This window comes from Rhinolophus sinicus, linkage group LG01 (genome assembly GCF_036562045.2).
Source record: "Rhinolophus sinicus isolate RSC01 linkage group LG01, ASM3656204v1, whole genome shotgun sequence".
NCBI classification, from domain to species: Eukaryota; Metazoa; Chordata; class Mammalia; order Chiroptera; family Rhinolophidae; genus Rhinolophus; species Rhinolophus sinicus.
This window is the reverse complement of record NC_133751.1, coordinates 85,883,505-85,902,966: the sequence shown is the minus strand read 5'-3', so window position 1 is coordinate 85,902,966 and position 19,462 is coordinate 85,883,505. Positions and strand designations below refer to the sequence as shown.

The following is a 19,462-nucleotide window of genomic DNA, read 5'->3' as shown; positions in this document are numbered from 1 at the left end:
TTTGTTAGATTTATACCTAAGTATTTCATTTTTGAGGTGCTAATGTAAAGGTATTGTGTGAATATTTGTGTTTTTAAACATTTTAACAATTAAGTGCTATTAGGTGAAACCATGAATAATAGTTATAAAAAATTCTAATAACTTCTGCCTCCCCTCCAGTACACATACACACACATACACACACACCACCACCACCACCACCACCATCACTTTGACATGTCATTAATTCTTAAGGGAAAACTAGGTTTCATTTATCAAACATAATAATCTGAAATGATATGGCCTATAAACATTTTTTAATCAATGCTTTTGAATTTTAAATTCTTAATTATTTAAAACAATAGTTTGAAGGACGATTTAAAGCTAAACTCATTTAATATTCTTGTTTTATAGATTAAAATCTTCAGACTAAGAGAATCAAATAATTAATATCAGAGCTGAGTCTAAACTAGTGGACTTACCTTCTAGGAGAGTATACTTTTAGTTCGATTACATACATTTTATTCAAAAGTTTACCCTGTCAATTGGAATTTCAAATAGAGGAAGGGATCAGGAGGCAGTGACAAGACATACACTTAACTATTACCATTTATTGATACGTAGTTATTCCTAAACAGAATAGTCATGACTGTTACAGTAGATCTTTTCCTATGGGGATAGGAATGTTATTTACCCTTGGCTGTATTAAACTATTTATACAGGATATCTTTAGTGTTTTATTTTAATGTAGTCTTAAGTAAACCGGAATCAAGTGTAAACAGCAAGAAGCAGGAAAATGTATTTTCTTCTTTTCTTTGCTAACCAATTTCTACTCTTTAGGGAGGGACCTTAAAAATAGAACAGTGCCTATCTTTCCTGCTCCTGACCACAGTCACCCTCTAAGAATAGAAGCAGGGTGTGCGACTCCCAGCTGCCTAACTGGAAAGGAATCTTTAGCCTGCTTCTCTGTCCTTCCGAGTAGGCTGAGTTCTGACTGTCTGCCTTCTTGTGCCTATTTCTTCCACCTCTCATCTATGTTTCTGAATATTGGGATACTTTTTCTTGCTTCTAAAAATTGGTTTTTACTGTAACTTGAAGAGCAGGATTCTTTCCAGCTACAAGGTCTGTGAACCACCTTACCCTTTATCCCCCCTCTTTTAGGACAGAACCTGATCACAGTCCAGTCTTGCTCTATCTCAAGCCAGTTGAGTAAGCTACTAACCCCATTTCTGTCACCATCACTAAATAAATAATAAATAATACAGTAATAGCAGCTGCTAATTGTTGCTAAATGCCTCCTATAGTCTGCTTTATATGTGCATTATCTCATTTATTCCAACAATTTTATGGGGTAGATAATATTATGCCCAGGCCATTCAATATTAAATCATGAAGCCAGGATTCAAACCCAGGCAGCCTGACTCACAGCCTCTACTATTAAACATTACTTACTATAAATGGGTCAAGTATGAAAATAAATCTATGTTGTAAGGATAGCTGTAGACCCTGTTATAGCTTATTCTCTGCAACTCGATAACTTGATGATTTTTATTAGTACTTAGCTATCTGGGAAATGTGTTTGTACACCAAGTTGGTGCTCTTTCCTGAAGGACCTTCTGTTTGAAAACATAAGCTTCAATAAACATTCCCTTAGATCTTCACAAAGAAGACTATCAGTGGTTTTTAGGGTACAATATTTTTTTATCCTCTTTTCTGAAGAGGAAAGTTTTTTTTCCCCTTCAAGACCCAGTATACAAGTAAAACCTGACACTCCTTTTGTAAATTCAGTCAAAATGGAACTTCATAACCCCATCCTGAGATTCTGCTTTCACTGCTAGGAAGCTAAAATCCATACTGGTAGCCCTCTCCTGGCAAATCTATTAAGAAATTAGTATTACATTTTGTTTGCCAAGTTTCCTCCTGAATTAACAGAGACAAAGGGAAGTAAGATTTCTCTCTTCAGAAAAGAGGAAAAAAAAATATTGTACCTTAAGAATGTCTCTCTAAGGAGTCTCAATTTTTTGGAGTAAGTTGGAGAATAAATATATTCATTTCTAATATGTTAAACATTCATTTATGTAATTTTGAATATTTTTCCATAATTTCCTGCTTACTGTTTTTGTCTTTAAATCAGTTGCAGATATGCCACATCTCTTTAAACACCATTGATCCGTTTGCCTTTTTCCATCCATATCTCTATGTTTATAATACACCCCTTAGTAAGAATGTCCATCATCTTTTACTTCATTCCATGTCTACATTTCCTTTTAATATGCTTCCTCAAGAGGCTTCCTCTAAATGCTTTTAGCATTTAAGAACACATTTTTTTTTTTTCAGATTACTAACTAACAAATATTTATTGAATAAATCTCATTGCTTGGTACAATTAAGATTATAAAGACAAGGAAAGCATACAGGAAACTTGTTTTTTAATTAAACATCAGTATATACCACACATTTTACCTAGATATTTTCACTTAGCTCTCTCAATTCTTTTTGTATATAGGAAAACTATGGATAAGAGATAAAAGTCACACAGCTACTAACAAAATGAGGTTGGAATTTATGCTAGTCTGCTTGCACGTCACAGCATACTAGTTGAGGAAAAATGTAGTATAGGCGTACCTCAGAGATATTGCAGGTCTGGTTCTAGCCACCACAATAAAGAGAGCATTGCAGTACAGGAAGTCATAATCTTTTTACCCATGGAGGGTCTTGCCTTCAATTTGTAAAAAAATTGCAACATCTATGAATTGCAGCAGTGAATCGCAATAAAACGAGAGATGCCTGTATTTATTGAAAGGATACTGGGGTATGACATGAGCCACAAAAAGGATAGGGATACTCTTGGTCCTTAAAAGAGAAGTGCTATCTGGGACAATGAGATTGCTAGGATTTTTAAAAAATTTGTCTCTTTTGTGCCAGTTGGTTCCAGTCTCTCCCATTGCAGACCAGAAGGAATGCCAACAGTCCCCAGACTTCATAGTTTAGAGTTGAGAACATTCCAGGGACTCTGACTGGGGTCTGTTTCCTATTCCTAAATTAATATCTTAAGGAGGGTCACATAGGAGACATGGCCACTTGGGGTTCCATCCAATCTTGTGTATTAGGGCTATTGCCAGAAAAGGGTACCTTACTGTAAACTGGGCAGTGCCATTGGATAATGTCCTATTGATATTTAGGTCTCTCTTATTCTCAGTCTCATGTTTTTGCCACTACTTCCACTACACAATATGTCATTGAAGAGATGTATAATGTATTAATATTTGGGGAAATAGGACCTATAAAATAAAGCAAGGAAGTATGTGAAAGGTGTGAAATCAAAAGAGGGATAAGATCTGTTCTGAAGTAGTTGTCACTTTAGTTTGGGGTATTCATGAAGAGGCACTTGATATGGACTTTGAAAAAGATAAGCTCACCTTAGAAATAAAGAAATACTTTCCAAGTACAGTACACGGCATAAATGAAAGTGAGAATAAATGAAGCAAATTAACTGATAGTTAGGAGACTAACCTAGAATAGTGTCCAGGATTCAAATCCTGATGCTTCTGACTCCAAAACCTATGTTTTGGTTGCTATTCCAACTGTGCCACATACTGAATAAGCACTAAATGAAATGATCTGGAAGGCTGGAAACATTGGGTTTCTTTTTTTTTTTTTTTTGTATTTTTTAAAAAAGATTTTTATTAAAATATAGCTAACAGACAGTATTATATTAGTTTTAGGTGTATATCATAATTATTCAACAGTACCCACCTAGCACTATACGTAGTTATTAACACATTACTGATTATATTCCCTGTGCTAAAGAAGTGATCGCCATGATAAGTCCAGCAGCCATCTGACACTGTACCATGCTATCAATATTATTGATCTTTTCCTGCCTTTTAAAATTTTTCAGTTAGTTGACAATATTATTTTATATTAGTTTCAAGTGTATAACATAGTGGTTAAACATTTATATAATTTAGGAAGTGATGCCCCTGACTAGTACCACCTGGCACTATAATAGTTATTACCATATTATTGATTATATTCCCTATATTTTAGATCCCCATGACTATTTTGTAACTACTAACCTTCACCTTTTTCACCCTGCCCCCAATGCCTTTCCCATCTATCACCCCAATAGATGTAGTACCCATCTGACACCATACATAGTTATTATAATCTTATTGACTATATTTCTTATGCTATACCCTGCATCCCGTGACTACTGCATAACAACCAATTTATACTTCTTAATTCCTTCCCCTTTTCACTCACCCCAACCCTCAACACATCTGGCAACCATCAAAATGTTCTCTGAGTTTGTTTCTGTTTCATTTGTTTATTTTGTTCTTTAGATTCCACTTATAAGTGAAATCATATGACATTTGTCTTTTGCTGTATGACTTATTACACTCATCACAGTACTCTCTAGGTCCATCCATGTTGTTGCAGATGGCAATATTTCCTTCTTTTTTATGGCTAATATTCCATGTATATATATACCACCTCTTCTTTATCCATTCATCCATTCAGGGACACACACCCAAGTTGCCTTCATATCTTGGCTTATGTAAATAATGCTGCAATGAACATATGGATGAGCATGTGCCCTTGAAGTAGCATTTTGGGTTTGTTCGGATAAATATCTAGAAGTGGGATTACTGGGTCCTTCTTTGTCTCATTATAGTCTTTGTTTTAAAGTCTGTTTTGTCTGGTATAAATATTGCTACCTTTTTGTTTGTTTGTTTTCATTTTCATGAGATATCTTTTTCCATCCCTTTCAGTCTGTGTGTGTCTTTCAATCTGAAGTGAGTCTCTTGTAGGCAGCGTATGTAAGGGTCTTGTTTTCTTATTCATTCAGCTCCCCTCCCTTTTGATTGGAGCATTTAATCCATTTACATTGAAAGTAATTTTTGATAGGTATGTAGTTGTTGCCCTTTTATCGTTCATATATATATACATATATATTTTTTTTTCCATCTTAAAGCAGTCCTTCTAAGATTTCTTGTAATTCTGGTTTGGTGTTGATAAACTCCTTTAGCTTTTTCTTGTCTGGGAAGCTCTTTATCTGCCATTCCATTCTAAATGATAGGTTTGCTGGGTAGAGTAATCTTGGTGGTAGGTCCTTGCTTTGCATCAGTTTGAATATTTCCTGCCAGTCCCTTCTTGCCTGCAGAATTGCTGTTGAGAAATGAGCCAACAGTCTTATGGGGGCCCCCTTGTTGGTAACTAACTGCTTTTAAGATTCTTTGTCTTTAACCTTTGGCATTTTACTTAATGATGTGCCTTGGTGTGGACCTCTTTGGGTTCATCTTGTTTGGGACTCTCTGTGCTTCCTGGCCTTATATATCTATTTTCTTCACCAGGTTAGACAAGTTTTCTGTCATTATTTCTTCAAACAGGTTTTTAATTCCTTGCTCTCTCGCTTCTCCTCCTGGTACCCCTATTGTGCGAATGTTGGTACGCTTGATGTTGTCCCAGAGGCCCCTTAAACTCTCCTCAATTTTTTGGATTCTTTTTTCTTTTTGCTGTTCTGATTGGGTGTTTTCTGCTACCTTGTCTTCTATATTGCTGGTTTGATCTCCGCTTCATCTAATCTGTTGATTCCCTGTAATGTATTCTTCATTTCTCTTATTGTATCCTTTATTTCTGACCTGTTCTTTTTTATGTTTTCTATCTTCATTTTTACGTTTCCTATCTCTTTAAGTTTTCCCTGAGGTCATTGAACATCCTTATAAACAGTATTTGGAACTCTGTGTGTAGTAGATTGCTTGTCGCCACTTTAATTCTTTTTCTAGAGCTTTGTTTTGTTTTTATTTGGGACCCGTTTCTTTGTCTCCCCATTTTGGCTGTCTCTCCGTGTTGCGTCTATGCATTAGAAGCAAGTTAGGTCTGCTATTTCTCCCAATCTTAGTAGAGTGGCTTTATGTAGTAGATGTGCTGTGGGGCTCAGTGGCGCAGTCTTCCAGATCACCGGAGCTATGCACTTCAAGTGTGTCCCTTGTGTGGGTAATGTGTGCCCTCCTCTTGTAGTTGAGTCTTGGTTGCTATTTGTATGTCAATGAGAGGTATTGGCCCTCGGGCTCACTGGTTGTTGAGGACCGCCTCTGACTATAGTGGAGGAATTGTGGTGCAGGGGCTGACCCTACAGAGCAGGATCTGCCTCAGCAGTGTTCTGGTGCCTGCCCAATCAGCCCCTTGGATATGTTGTTCTTGGAGGCGGCTGGGTGATGCTCCAGCTCATTTCAAAGCAGGCTACTTGGGGGCGCCAGCCCATCAGGGATCCTTGGAAGAGATCCACTGCAGGTTAAGTTCAGCCACAGCCTGTGCCCCATTCAGGGCCACCTGGCAGGAACCACAAAGAAATCCATAGATGGCTGCCATCCGTGCTGTGCTTGGAAGTGCCTTGAGAGGCCAAGCTGCGAAGCAAGGCTGCCTGCTGCTAGTGCTGGGCTTAGGGATGCTCAGCCAGGGGTACGGGATATGCTCAAGCCAGATGCTGCTTGTTTGGGTTCTGCAAACCTTTGAGAGACCCTAGGAAAGTCTGCAGCATGAGCTAAGGCAGGTGGTTTGTACGAAAAAACCACTGGAAGCATCTTTGGTGTACCCAAAAGTTGGGCACGATGGTGCCTTGAATCACTAGGGTGTGGCCAACACACGGCGAGACTCAGATATGGCAGCTGCCTACATCTGCACACTGGGAAGAGGGAAGACTCAACAAAGAAACAGTGGCCTCAGCCAGCTCCTCTGTCCAGGACAAAGCTGCCCTCTAGCCCCCGTCCCAAACCAGATACTCAGTTCCCCACCATATGGTTCTGCTGCCTTTCCAGCCGCTGCCCCAGCACTGGAGCTTAGAGGAAGTCCTTGTGTGGTCCCTTTAAGAGAAACCGCCCTCCGTCTCACTCAGTCACAATTTCCGCTGCTTTTCACAACCATCAATTATGGGGACTTCTCTACCTGGCATATTGGAACCCTGGGCTGGGGTGGGGGAGGGGTCCTCCACAGCCGAGGTACATCTCCCAGTTTTTAATGGTCACATGTGGGTGTAGGACCAGCCTGTTCCGCATCTCTGCCCCTCCTATCAGTCTCGAAGTGGCCTCGCTGTATGTTCTTAGTTGTAGGGTTTCAGGTCAGCAAGATTTTAGGTGATTCTCAATGACGGTTGTTTTTGTAGTTTAGTTGTAATTTTGATGTGGCCCTGAGAGGAGGTAAACACAGTGTATACCTACGGTGCCATCTTGACCAGAACTTGGAAGCATCGTTTGATGTTACTGTAGAAGTACATATGTAAAATTAAAGGGGACTAAGGTGGTTAGCGTTGAGAAAGAATGGTATGGCTGTGGGGAGAAATCTAATTGAAATGTAAAGCCTGTGGAAAATAATCAGGTTAGACTCAAATAGGTTAGAGGAAAGTTTAGTATCATTGACTAATTTAGGAAAAGATAGTTTTACAGGAATAGCATTTGTTCTAAGATGGTTAAGGTGATAGAAAGCAATCTAAATTGAAATATACCCAGACATGGAAATTGGTAAAGAAGTCAGAAGTAGAGATTTGGGAGCAAGTTGTGAAACCCAGTGAGCTTTCTACGGGAGTATATGTTTTAAAAAAAAGTGGGTGATAGACTAACACTTATGAACACCACACAGCTAGTATGAAATGGAGGTGGAACTTTGGTTTTACTTCCCATCATTTTGTTTTCTGTATTGTCTAAGTAGACTGTGAACCTTTGTGATAGTCAAGCTGCCCTTAGATTTAATAGTTCTATGTGCTGGGCTCAGGATACATTACTCAGTAAATCACTTTTTTTTTTAAAACATTTTTCATCAATTATTTTAATATTTTTTAGATTATGATATTGTATGTAACTTTAATGACACATTTAAAGAATTCTAATTTGTTAAAATGTGATATCCAAATATATCAGTTGTATCTTATGAATTCCTTTGCCTCAATACCCACTGCTCCTACCCTGTTCATCTAATAACCTTGGCCATATTTTAGAAAAGAATCTACCTGTGTAACAATTTAAGTGGTCCATAGCTTGTCTATTTCAAAGTACTGCATTTTAATGGAAAAGCAGGTAATCTAAAACATTTCAGAATTAGTACTATAATATACTTACACCTTTAATCTGTAGTCTTCGCTATCTTAATACATTGAAAATAAAAATATGAACCATTTCTTCTTTGCAGAAAGTCTGCATTAATTTCTAAATTTGCAAGTAGGATATTAATGGCCAAAGTTTATTTTTTAAAATAATATCATTAATATTAGTACATTGGGATTAGAATTTGTTTTGATCGAGTACTAGGGATGTCTTAGATTTGTCAGCATATGATTGGAAGTCATCCCTTACCACTACAAAATTACAATTTCTGACCTTTTCCCACAGCTTCTATTAGTCACATATAGGTAGCAGAAGTAGCTTGGGATTTAACATAAAATCCATTCATGCCCAGTTTGTACACAACTCAGTCAGGGCACTATAGAATCAGCGAAAGATAGGTAATGTCTGTATTTGAATAAACTGTATTTTTGATATTTCTCTTTTCTTCTCATTTACAGGGAGTTGATTTTCATATGGAGTAAACTTCAGCTTAAGTCTAATCCTTCAAAACAAGTTTTTGTAGATCAATGCTACCAGCTTTTAAGAACAGCAACTAATGTGAGAGTCATATTTCCTTTCATGAAAATCATTAAAGATGAGGTAAATAGGATATATTTACCCCTTCATATAAAATGAAAATTAAATGACAGTTCACTGAAACTTGAATCTCTTACGATAATCTCTTACGATATTTATTTGATTATAAAATTGAAGAGAAGGAGGAATTTAAGGCCACATTCTCCATATATCACACCCTCCCCTCCCCTCCCCCTCAAACTCCCAACATGGTACAAGGATATACATAAATAAACATAACTAAAAAAAGGCAGAGAGTAAAAGCGAATTTAGTGTTACTTAAAATTTAATATGGTAACAGTTTCTTCCAAGAAGCTATTTTCTCTTTTCATATAATTAAATAAGTTTGTCACTTTTAACGCTATCCTAAGTCCTGTTTGTAGAATCATAACTGGTTTGCAGATGAACTTTATATATTTATAGGCAATATCTTTTCACTGTTACAGAGAAATACAGTTCATAGTTTTAAGTCTGGTTTTTAGGTGAAAAGGAACCATGAATACTGAGGCATTTTTGAAGCTTAAGGATAAATTTTGAAGTGTTTATTTGAAGTAATACAAACCCATTACCTGTTTTTAAAAATAGTTCTAAAGCAAATTTTTCGTGGGCCACTTACAAGTGAGTACAATTCTACATATGACTCTTACATAGACATGAAAATGGATCTGCAGATCCTTAAACTTTTCCCCCTCAAGTATTAACAGAAGTTTGAATACAAAGATAGGAAAGATAAAGCTACCCTATATTTTACCTGAATTTGTATGTGGGTTACTTTTAAGTACATAAGGAGACATCCTTCAAGTAATATATTTTAATTTTTCTTATGTATTTATGCATTTACCACATTCATTATCACATCATTCATTAGATGTATGACCATTTAGTGATCATATTCCCATGATACAATGTTGGCAGCATTGTATCAGGCTTTGGTTTTTTTTGGGTTTATTTCCTATTTTGCTAACTGCATTAATAGCTTCATTCTTAAATAGTGAAATGTCATTCAAATGCATTGTCAAAGTTAACTTCTCTCCACACCAAAAAAGGGGAGAAAACCAAGCAGACTATGCTGTAGAACACTTTTCAACATTTGAAGTATATCAGAATCTCCTGTAAAACTTTTTAAAAAATAAAGATGTATCTATATTTTTTACATATGAGTATGATTCTCATTTGCACCAAATTATTGAGACTTTGTTATAGAAAGTCTATAATATAGGTGAAGATCAGCCAATTATCATGAAGCTTTCTTATTTTCACAAGTCTGGTCAACCTAAGAATACATTACAGGAAGAAAAATTCAAAGATGAAATAAATATTAAAAATATGCTTAATTGTTTATTCTCTACTAAAACATTTTTGTCTGATGGAATAGATCATTTATATGCCTTGGTGCTGTGAAAAGAGGCAGACAATATAGTATGAGTTCAGAAGAAGACAGCACAGATGGCATACCTGAAAAGGCTTTACAGAGGAAGATGCTTGCAGCTGAGTTTTGAATGATAGAAGAGGATAATACTAACAATTGTGGAGGATTTTGTATTTTACAGAGCACTTTTGCCTCGTTTTAATATTTGTTTCTCACAACTGTCCAGTGGCTTTAATAGGGTAGCAGAGAAACCTAGTGGGAGTGTGTAAGAGATCAAACTAATAGGAGGGACTACAGGAGGTGGGTGGGTGGGGTGCTGGAGATTCTAAGGGACTTGAATGACACACTAAACGTTGGAACTTCAGTCCATAAATATACTGGAATCGTTAAAGGATTGCATGTAAGGAAGTATCAATGTTGCCTTTTGTCCTTTGTGGTGATCCTGAAATTTTTAAATTTGGGCAATTGGGTACATTATAACTTCATGATTCAAGAGAGAATGCAGACAGAACATAAGAGAAAGAGAAACAATTATTATGAAGCAGTGAATTTTGAATTTGTTTTATCTGGGAATATCTAATTGTAACAGACAATTAGAAATAGGAAATTTGAATTCAGAAAAGGATTCCAAGCTGAAAATGATAGCTTTATAGGAGAAAACTAAAGTTGGTGGAATAGATCTGATCTCATTCATTCTGTAAACATTTGCTCAAAGGTCACTATATGCCAACTTCTGTGCTAACCATAGGAGTATACAATAAAATGAGACACTATTATTTAGGAACTCAAAAGTGATTCCTAGGAATTTAAGAATTCAAAGTCAGAGGTATAGTTTTATAACTACCTGTTATAAAACAGATAGTTATAAAACAATATATATATGCTTTTAGAAGTAAGTATAAGTTATTCTCAGTGGGAAAAATAGGGAATGATTAACGTTACCCCAGGGCAGGGGCCAGAATGAATGGTGAGAAAAACTTTCAGAGTAGAACTGATTCTCAAAGAATGCACAGAAGATTGGTAGGGATTTACCAGCTAGATAAAGTGAGAGTATGATATGCAAAGTTCAGGTCTGCTTATGGAACTGACAGTACTTAAGCAGGGTTATAAGGGACTAAGAAGACATGAGGATGGTAAGGTAGTCTTCCTCTCTGTCATGTATAATACCCCATCAGCAGGCAGTATGATGTACACACACACAATTTTAAAGACATATTATTTTTGCATCTTTAAATAAGCATTTAGATTATTCCAGATCACTAATGGCATTGTTTATAACTTGAGTTAGTTTTAACTCACATTCCCGAGTAAAAGCTGATGCAGTGATTTTTGAGTCATCAAAAAGTTTCAAAGCTTGAATAATTTTCAGGTAACTTCCAGTAGGTTCATTATTCTGATACCTTATTAAATTTGTAAAGATTGTAATTGCCCTCTTCATGTGGCCTACCCTTCTTCCCTTATTTTGATAAATATTATTACTTAAGTAAAAATAGGTAATACCATGTAATGCAGCTATATGAAAAAGTTTCCATAAGTAGGGCTTAAAAGAAAAACAAAAACTGGTTATTTTTTAACATAAAAATTAATATGTTTAAATACATAAAATTTAACCCTTCAACAAAATGTGAGGTTGGTACTTAAATAATAAACGGGTCTAGACTTGTAAGAAACTTTAATCTTCATAAGTTTATGAAGCATTTTATACAATGGTTAGTAGGGCTTGATAAACTTGAAAATTAAATAAATTGGAAGCGAAAATGCTATTTTTCCAGATTTTTCTCAAGAAAGTTTTAATTATGTATTTTAAAAAAGCGTTATGGCTACCCATTGAGAAAAATTCCACATTTGAAATACTGTGTTTATTTAACTTTCATTTCAGAGTTGTATTTTAACACTTTGTAAGTGGGCATTTTCCCGCCAAATCGCGTCGTAACGCGGGGCTTTTTTGACATTTTCTCGCCAAAATTAGACTTTCCGTAAAATATTCATATCTTTCGATCTACTTGATATTTTTCTATGAAACTTTCAGTGTTTTAGTTTAAAAAGAGGTCTCTATTTATTTACTTTGCAAAATTTTTGCCGGTTCCAACTAGAGGCGATATGACGAGTTTACTCGTTTCCCACAATGTGTTAAAAAGATAAATTAGTATTTTTTCAAAAGGTATTTAGTAGTAATAGTTTTTTCTTTTTACAGGTTGAAGAAGAAGGCTTACAAATTTGTGTTGAAATATGTGGTTGTGCTCTACAACTGGACCTTCATGATGATCCCCAAACTAAATGTTTGATTTATAAAACAATTGCACATTTTTTGCCAAATGATTTGGAAATCCTCAGGATTTGTGCACTCTCAATATTTTTTCTTGAGCGTTCCTTGGAAGCTTATCATATTGTTGAAAAGCTTTACAAACGTCCAGATGAAGAGTATAACGAAGGCACCAGTAGTGTTCAAAATCGTGTTCGTTTTGAATTACTTCCAATTTTGAAAAAGGGATTGTTTTTTGATCCTGAATTCTGGAACTTTGTAATGATAAAGAAAAACTGTGTAGCATTACTGAGTGATAAATCAGCGGTTAGATTTCTAAATGAAAATACACTGGAAAATTCTACACGTAATCTGAAAAGGGCTGTAGAACAGCAGGGTTTAGATGAAGGGCTTGACTCTCTTACAGATCAGAGTACTGGAGAGCTTGATCCTGATGACATATCTGGAATGCAACCTAAAGGTCATAGTCATACGAAGAAAAACCTTACCGCTCCGAATGCTTCCAAAGTAGACCACAATGTCCCAAGGCATCGGTGTGTGTTATGTAACAAGGAATTCCTAGGTGGTCACATTGTAAGGCATGCTCAGGCTCATCAGAAAAAGGGCAGTTTTTCATGTGTAATATGTGGTAGGAAATTTAGAAACAGAGGACTTATGCAGAAGCATTTAAAGAATCATGTTAAGAAAATACAGAGACAGCAGATTGCTGCAGCTCAACAGGACGATCAGGAAATCCCTGCTTTGGAAGAAATAAATTGTTCCGATTCTTTCATTTCATTTGAAAATGGGAATTCTGATAAGGATTTGGAAGTACAGGCTATTGATGTTTGCAGTGATGGAAACAAAGAAGTCATCCCGGCACATGTGGCTGAATTCACTGAAATTCCCGTAAGTGTATCGGGAGATGTTACTGAAAACGTTATTGAAAATGGCAGTCCTGATACTTCTTTAAATAATGTATTGGAGCCTTTACCTCTATGTGAGGATGACTATGAGGAGGAAGAGGAGGAAGAAGGTGATTATGAAGATGATTATGACCTGAATCAGGAAACATCAGTGCTTCATAAAATCAATGGAACTGTGTGCCATCCCAAAGACATATATGCTACAGATCAAGAAGGAAACTTTAAGTGCCCTGCTCTTGGCTGTGTGAGAATATTTAAAAGAATTGGATTTCTAAATAAACATGCAAGGACTGTACATCCAACTGACTTAAACGTGCGGCAGACGGTAATGAAGTGGAGCAAGGGAAAATGCAAGTTCTGTCAAAGGCAGTTTGAAGATTCTCAGCATTTTATAGATCACCTTAATAGACACAGCTATCCAAATGTGTACTTTTGTTTGCATTTTAATTGCAATGAGTCATTTAAGCTGCCATTCCAGCTTGCTCAGCACACAAAAAGTCACAGGATATTTCAAGCTCAGTGTAGTTTTCCAGAATGCCATGAGCTTTTCGAAGATCTTCCTCTGCTATATGAACATGAAGCCCAGCACTATTTAAGTAAAACACCAGAATTATCTGCACAACCAAGTGAAGCAATTCTTTGGGATGTTCTTACAGACTCAAATCCTAATCATCAGGAAAAAGACTCATCAAGTAATGAGAAACAAGCTATTAGTCTGCCAGTTTCTACTAGCAAATCAAAAAAAGATTCTACAGAACCAAAGACGTGTATAGAAAGTATGGAAAAGAAAACAGACAGTTTAGTTCAGAATGGAAATGAACATTCTGATGACACTGTTTCTGATACAAGCTTGACAGACCAAAAGATGCCTGACATAGAGCCAAATTCTGAAAATAATTGTAGTATTAGTGATTTAGTCAATGGACATAGTGGAATAGAGCAGACACCTTTAGTTTCATCAGATCCTGCTTTGAAAATTGATACAAATAGAATCAGGACAGAAAACGGTTCCATTTTACCCAGTGTTGTATCACAAGAACACAGTACCCCGCCAGTATCTCAGGCACCTTCCAAACCAAATCCGACGAATGAACATACTTCATATGGCTTAATTTTATCAAAGCCATATGTCAGACCATTGCCTCCCAGTTACCTTGATGAACGGTACCTCAGTATGCCAAAACGCAGAAAATTTCTGACTGATAGAATAGATCCCTGTTCTGATCAAGATAACGTTTGTAAAAAATCAATGAAAAGATTAAGATGTGGTAAATGCCTGACAACCTACTGTAATGCAGAAGCACTTGAGGCTCACCTTGCACAAAAGAAATGTCAGACACTCTTTGGATTTGATTCAGATGATGAAAGTAAGTCTTCTATCTTCTCAGTAGGTATATCTGTAGAAAAAGAATAGGCCATAGGTCTTTGAGGTTAAAAAAAAAAAAAAGACATTTGTATAGCACAGATAATAAGGCACTGCCCTATACATCATTACCTTTAATCCATATAACCGTCATGAGGTGATGTTATTATTCCTGTTTTATAGAGCAAGCAACTGAAACTCACAGGCTAAGTAATTTGCACAGGCACAGGCCTATGAATTTGTGGAAGCCAGAACATGTACACAGGTTTTTCATACTCTTTGATTATACTCTTTCACTGTATTTGAGGCTTTTCTTCATTCTAAGTTTCATGCAATAAAGTTCTAGAAACAAAGTAATTATGATGAAAGTTTTTCATCTGCATGCCAGAATATAAACAGTGAAGTTGAGCCTCTATTACGTAAACAAGTAAAAGAGAATAAAAAAATAACTGAAAAATAAAATTTGAGCAAAAGAACTTGCCTTTCTACTGATACTAGTGATTTTTGAATGAGAAAGGGTATAAATAAACAGGAATCTGACTTAGAATTCCAGTTGAACATCTTTAAAATTTGAATTAACAGACATGTTCTGTTTTACAGGTGCCTGATAAAAACGTTTCAGAAAGATCTGTCGATCAAGCAGTAGTGTGAACAAACACTACAAGAAACGCATCTTCAGTTTGCTATGTCCCTGATGGCCTTAATTTTAGAGGGGTCTCGGATTACTAAAGATGAAGACAAAGCACATTGTCTAGAATGAACTCACAGAGGGGATGTGCTGGTTTAGATTCCAAAAGGGTTATTACAAAACTCCCAAAGTACCAGTTATCCAGAAAACCAGTTTTAAAAAAGTTCACGATGATTGATAGCAGCATGTTCAGTTTTGCTTATGTGAGAAACATGTTCAGGCAACTTAGAAAGAAACCAGCTATGGCCTTACAGAAAGGGAAGTTAATCCATTATTTAAAAAGGGGGAGGGATTGGTGTATCAATAAACAAGTATTTTATGGGATTTGTTTTCTTGTCATGCATACTCAGATTATGTCCTCCCTTTTGGTCAAACATCGTTTAAGGAATAACTACTATTTGGTTTATTATAATTTAGAAACTGATACGTGAAAATGTAACTTGACTTACCACCAATATTATCCATAAAAGATTGTAACTTGTTTCCAGATAGACAGGTCAAAGTTCAATGAATGGCATGCCAGCATTGAAAATTAGAAAACAAAACAAAACTGCTTAGATGGAACCTTCCACTTTTCCACTTTTGTAATACCAATGAGTTATATTTAAAAGACAGCAATGTCAATTAAATAGAAAAAGTACCATCAGTAACTCTGGGAAGAGATGCGAGGAATCTAAGACCATTAAAGTCTATCTAGTTGAAGGAAAACACTGAATTGCAAATTCCTCAATGTGAATAATGGTATAAGCACACTGGGATACTTCTATTTGTATATAGAGTAGTGTTAGGACATTGCTTGATGATTCATAGTAAGGTCCTTTAGACATTAATGTGAGTTATCTAAGTATCGTCCTATAAAAATAACTGGCTGTAAAAAAATATGTAAGCTAAGAATCAGGTCAAGACTTCATTGGTTTTATTCAATTAGAGTTAATTATAAAAATAAGCCATACTTCTCATGCTTTCTTATTTATTAGTGATGAATTTGGTCTGAATAGTAATTTTTTTATATATGAAAGGAAATATTTACCAAAAATTTGCACAAGAACACAATAAGATATGTTGATGCATTTATTTTCCTTGATGACCAGTAATTTTCCTAAGGAAGATTGTAACTTAATAAGTTGTTAAAACAAAAAATGTTTTCTAAAATACCCTCTCAGATGTGTTCCACTTGTACATTCTTTAAAAGAGGAAGCTTAAAGACCTCCTTTTACCTAATAGCGTGTTAATCTATAGCAGGGAAAAAAATGAACAAAAATGCAAAAGCAAATTCTTCAAAAACTGAGCTACTAATGTACCAATGTCAACCAAATATTCCAGTTATTCCAACTAACACATTTTTGTTCAGGCAGATAATCTCATCAGGCACTACTATTATAAATCTTTGGATATTAAAGCTTCTTGAATGAAGTTACCAAGCAAGTGGGACATTTCTACTAGGGTAGCATTGAGACTTTATTAAATTAGGACTTCTAGGTCATGACAGATCAGACATCTGAAAAAAATTTTCCCAGTCTTATGAGTTTATCATGGGCATTCACTACTATGCAATTCATAAATCCATTCCTATCAAATTCAGTTTTGCTTTTTTTTTTTTTTTTTTTATGTAGCCTACATTAGGCTGTGGAATTTACATTTAAATAACTTAAGTAAACACAATTAGATTTTTCAATTCTTTGTCAGCTTAAAAATAAATGTTTCCATACTTCCTGATACTAAAACTATAATACTTGAGTTCTGTTTCAGTTCAGTCTAAAATATGGAATAAAAAGTCTGTTTGGAAACTAGTTCACTTGGAGAATGACTTTTTTTGAAATATAATTTCTGCTTTGTACATTTTCCAGAAATTTAAAATTACAACTTAACATTCTATCACATTTTTAACTTTATTTTTTGTAAGATATAACTATCAACATAAATCTATGTCTGCAAATTATTTTTATTCATTTTGCAGTTCATACCAAGATGTTTTAAACATACTCCACTCGTTATTTTTTTGTTTTTAACTTGAGGTTTTAGTTCTACCTTTGTGTTGCTAAGAGAAAACTATTTCTGAAAGACTGAGATCAAATCAGTTTATACATAATAAGTCAAGGAATGTTTTATAAAATTCTATTTGACCACACTGTTCTAACCTATTTGTATACTTTTCAAATAATTGCTATTGAAAGAGTGTACATTTTATGTATGTTTTATAGAACATAAACTTACATCGGTTTGCTTTTAGAGGGTGCATAAAGTTCCAACTGTTCTAATTTGGGATTCAGAGGAAAAGAAAGCTTTCTTATTCCTCAGATTCTTCTCTTTTTCTTTCTACTCCTATTTTGAGGATGTGTCTATTTCACATGGACCAAGTTTCAATCCTTTGTTTTTAAATAATTTCCTTCAAAACAGTAAATATTAACTTTCTGCTATTTCAATAAGGTCAAGAAAATAACAAATCTAAGTTTTTGCTGCTGAGATATTATGGAGGAGGTAGAAAAGGAATCTCCGTGGACAAGGACACTGGTACTTTGGGCTTTAGCCATATTCTTTTTTTTAAAAACCATCAATTATATAATGAGTAGATAATTTATAACATTGAACTTGTGATTCTTCTGAAATCACTTGAAGGTTCGGCCCTACTCCTTTTATGTTTGGTTTAAACAGTTGTATGGATGAAAAACCTAAAAGGGATGATAGTGTTTATTTTTTAATTTATTTGGTACTGTAAAACACCTTTTCAGAATGACTAAATGCTGCATATGCATTTTGGAATTGTTAATATGTGAAAGATTACAGATTCAGCAAGAAAGGAAATTTGTGCTTCCTTGTTGAACATTAAATTATTTTACTTTGCATTTTATAAGAGTACAAATTAAAACTGAGCCATTGAACTGCAATAAATCAACAATAGTGTCTCATTTCAAGAAATTTTTTGTACTGTACATAGATTTGTTCAATAAAATGTCCTTGTTGGTAATGAAGTGTTCAGTTTTATGTAGCACAGTGGTTCAACGGTAATTAGGCTTAAAGTATATATTAAGTAAGAAATTTCTATTATGTGTCATAAGAGAATGAGGTAGTTGAGTTAATATTACCACATTCAGATTGAATGATTTTAGAAAACTATAATATAGAAAAAAAATCTACATAAAGTAGACCTTTTTTAGAAATTACTTTAATGTCCATATGCAGGAATTGCACATTAATAGAATGGTGGTTATTAAAGTCATTTCAGGTAAATGGGGTCAGTGTGAGATAGTGCCTTCTGCAAACTTCGGTGAAAGACAAATCTATGGTCATATGATCTTAGACTATTACATAAATGTATTGAGGTATTTAGATAAAGTTATTATGGTTATCTACACTTTCCATTTTTTCTTTTCTGAAACCTGAGGCATTCTGGGATGCAATTAAATATTACTAACTACGCTTCCAAGATAAACAAATTAGGTTGCTTCTCATAGCGTAATTTAATGTAAGATCCATACTGATTTCAAGAATCCACTGATAACAGAAGTTTGGGCTATGTATCAAGATTTGAAATGGAGGCAACACAGCAGTACATGGAATAAAAACAGTGGGAGAGAGAGTCATTCCTTGTTTATGGCTGCTGCACACTAGAGAAGAAATGGCTTCTTGTTTACTAAATTACTGTGTACCAGCTACTGTATATGTGTAATCTAATTGTTAAACAACGGCAGGTAAGAACACTGCTCTTCAGAAACTAAGGCTCCAAAAGGTTCAATAACCTGACTGAAGTCACACAGCTAATAAATAGGTGGAACTGAAAAATCAGATGTGTTCTTCTAAAACCATAATGCCATGAAGTTTTCCCTACAAATGCAGAACATGAGTGGATCTAATATATCTAAATTGAGAGAGCCAGACTTGCCTGATTTCAGAGACAAAAGATGGAGTTGGCCACAGACATGGCTGACTGATGTTGCATTCTCTTCTACCAGCAGTGATTCTTACAGAGTGGTCCCCAGAGCAGCAAAATTGGCATCAGCTGAGAACTCGTTAGAAATGCTAAATTTTGGTCAGGTGGAGGACCAATCTGTCTCTTGACAAGCCCTACAGTTGATTCTGATACACGCTAACCTTTGAAAACCACAAATCTAAAGCACCAAGGTTCTTCATATTTCCCTAGGAGGCAAACTCTTTCCCCTTAAATTCATAGAGCCTTCCTAGAAACTTGCAGTTTCCAGGAAATTTTTAAAAGTCCCTTATTA

At 35.2% G+C, this 19,462-nt stretch overlaps 1 protein-coding gene across 5 annotated transcripts in view; it reads left to right on the top strand.

Annotated features, from left to right (window-relative positions):
- ZNF654 (zinc finger protein 654) overlaps positions 1 to 18,207 on the top strand; it is an 88,121-nt gene extending 69,914 nt beyond the window's left edge. For 2 of the 5 annotated variants that reach the window (XM_074333262.1, XM_074333266.1), the window contains 3 exons: positions 8,537 to 8,678; positions 12,218 to 14,558; positions 15,155 to 15,570. In XM_074333262.1, the coding sequence (XP_074189363.1) occupies positions 8,537 to 8,678; positions 12,218 to 14,558; positions 15,155 to 15,162 (2,491 nt within the window). In that variant the 3' untranslated portion in view covers positions 15,163 to 15,570. Of the gene's footprint in view, positions 1 to 8,536; positions 8,679 to 12,217; positions 14,752 to 15,154 lie in introns of those variants that run through there. The other 3 variants (XM_019745428.2, XM_074333259.1, XM_074333248.1) reach the window with 3 other exon arrangements.
- The last annotated feature ends 1,255 nt before the right edge of the window (positions 18,208 to 19,462 follow it).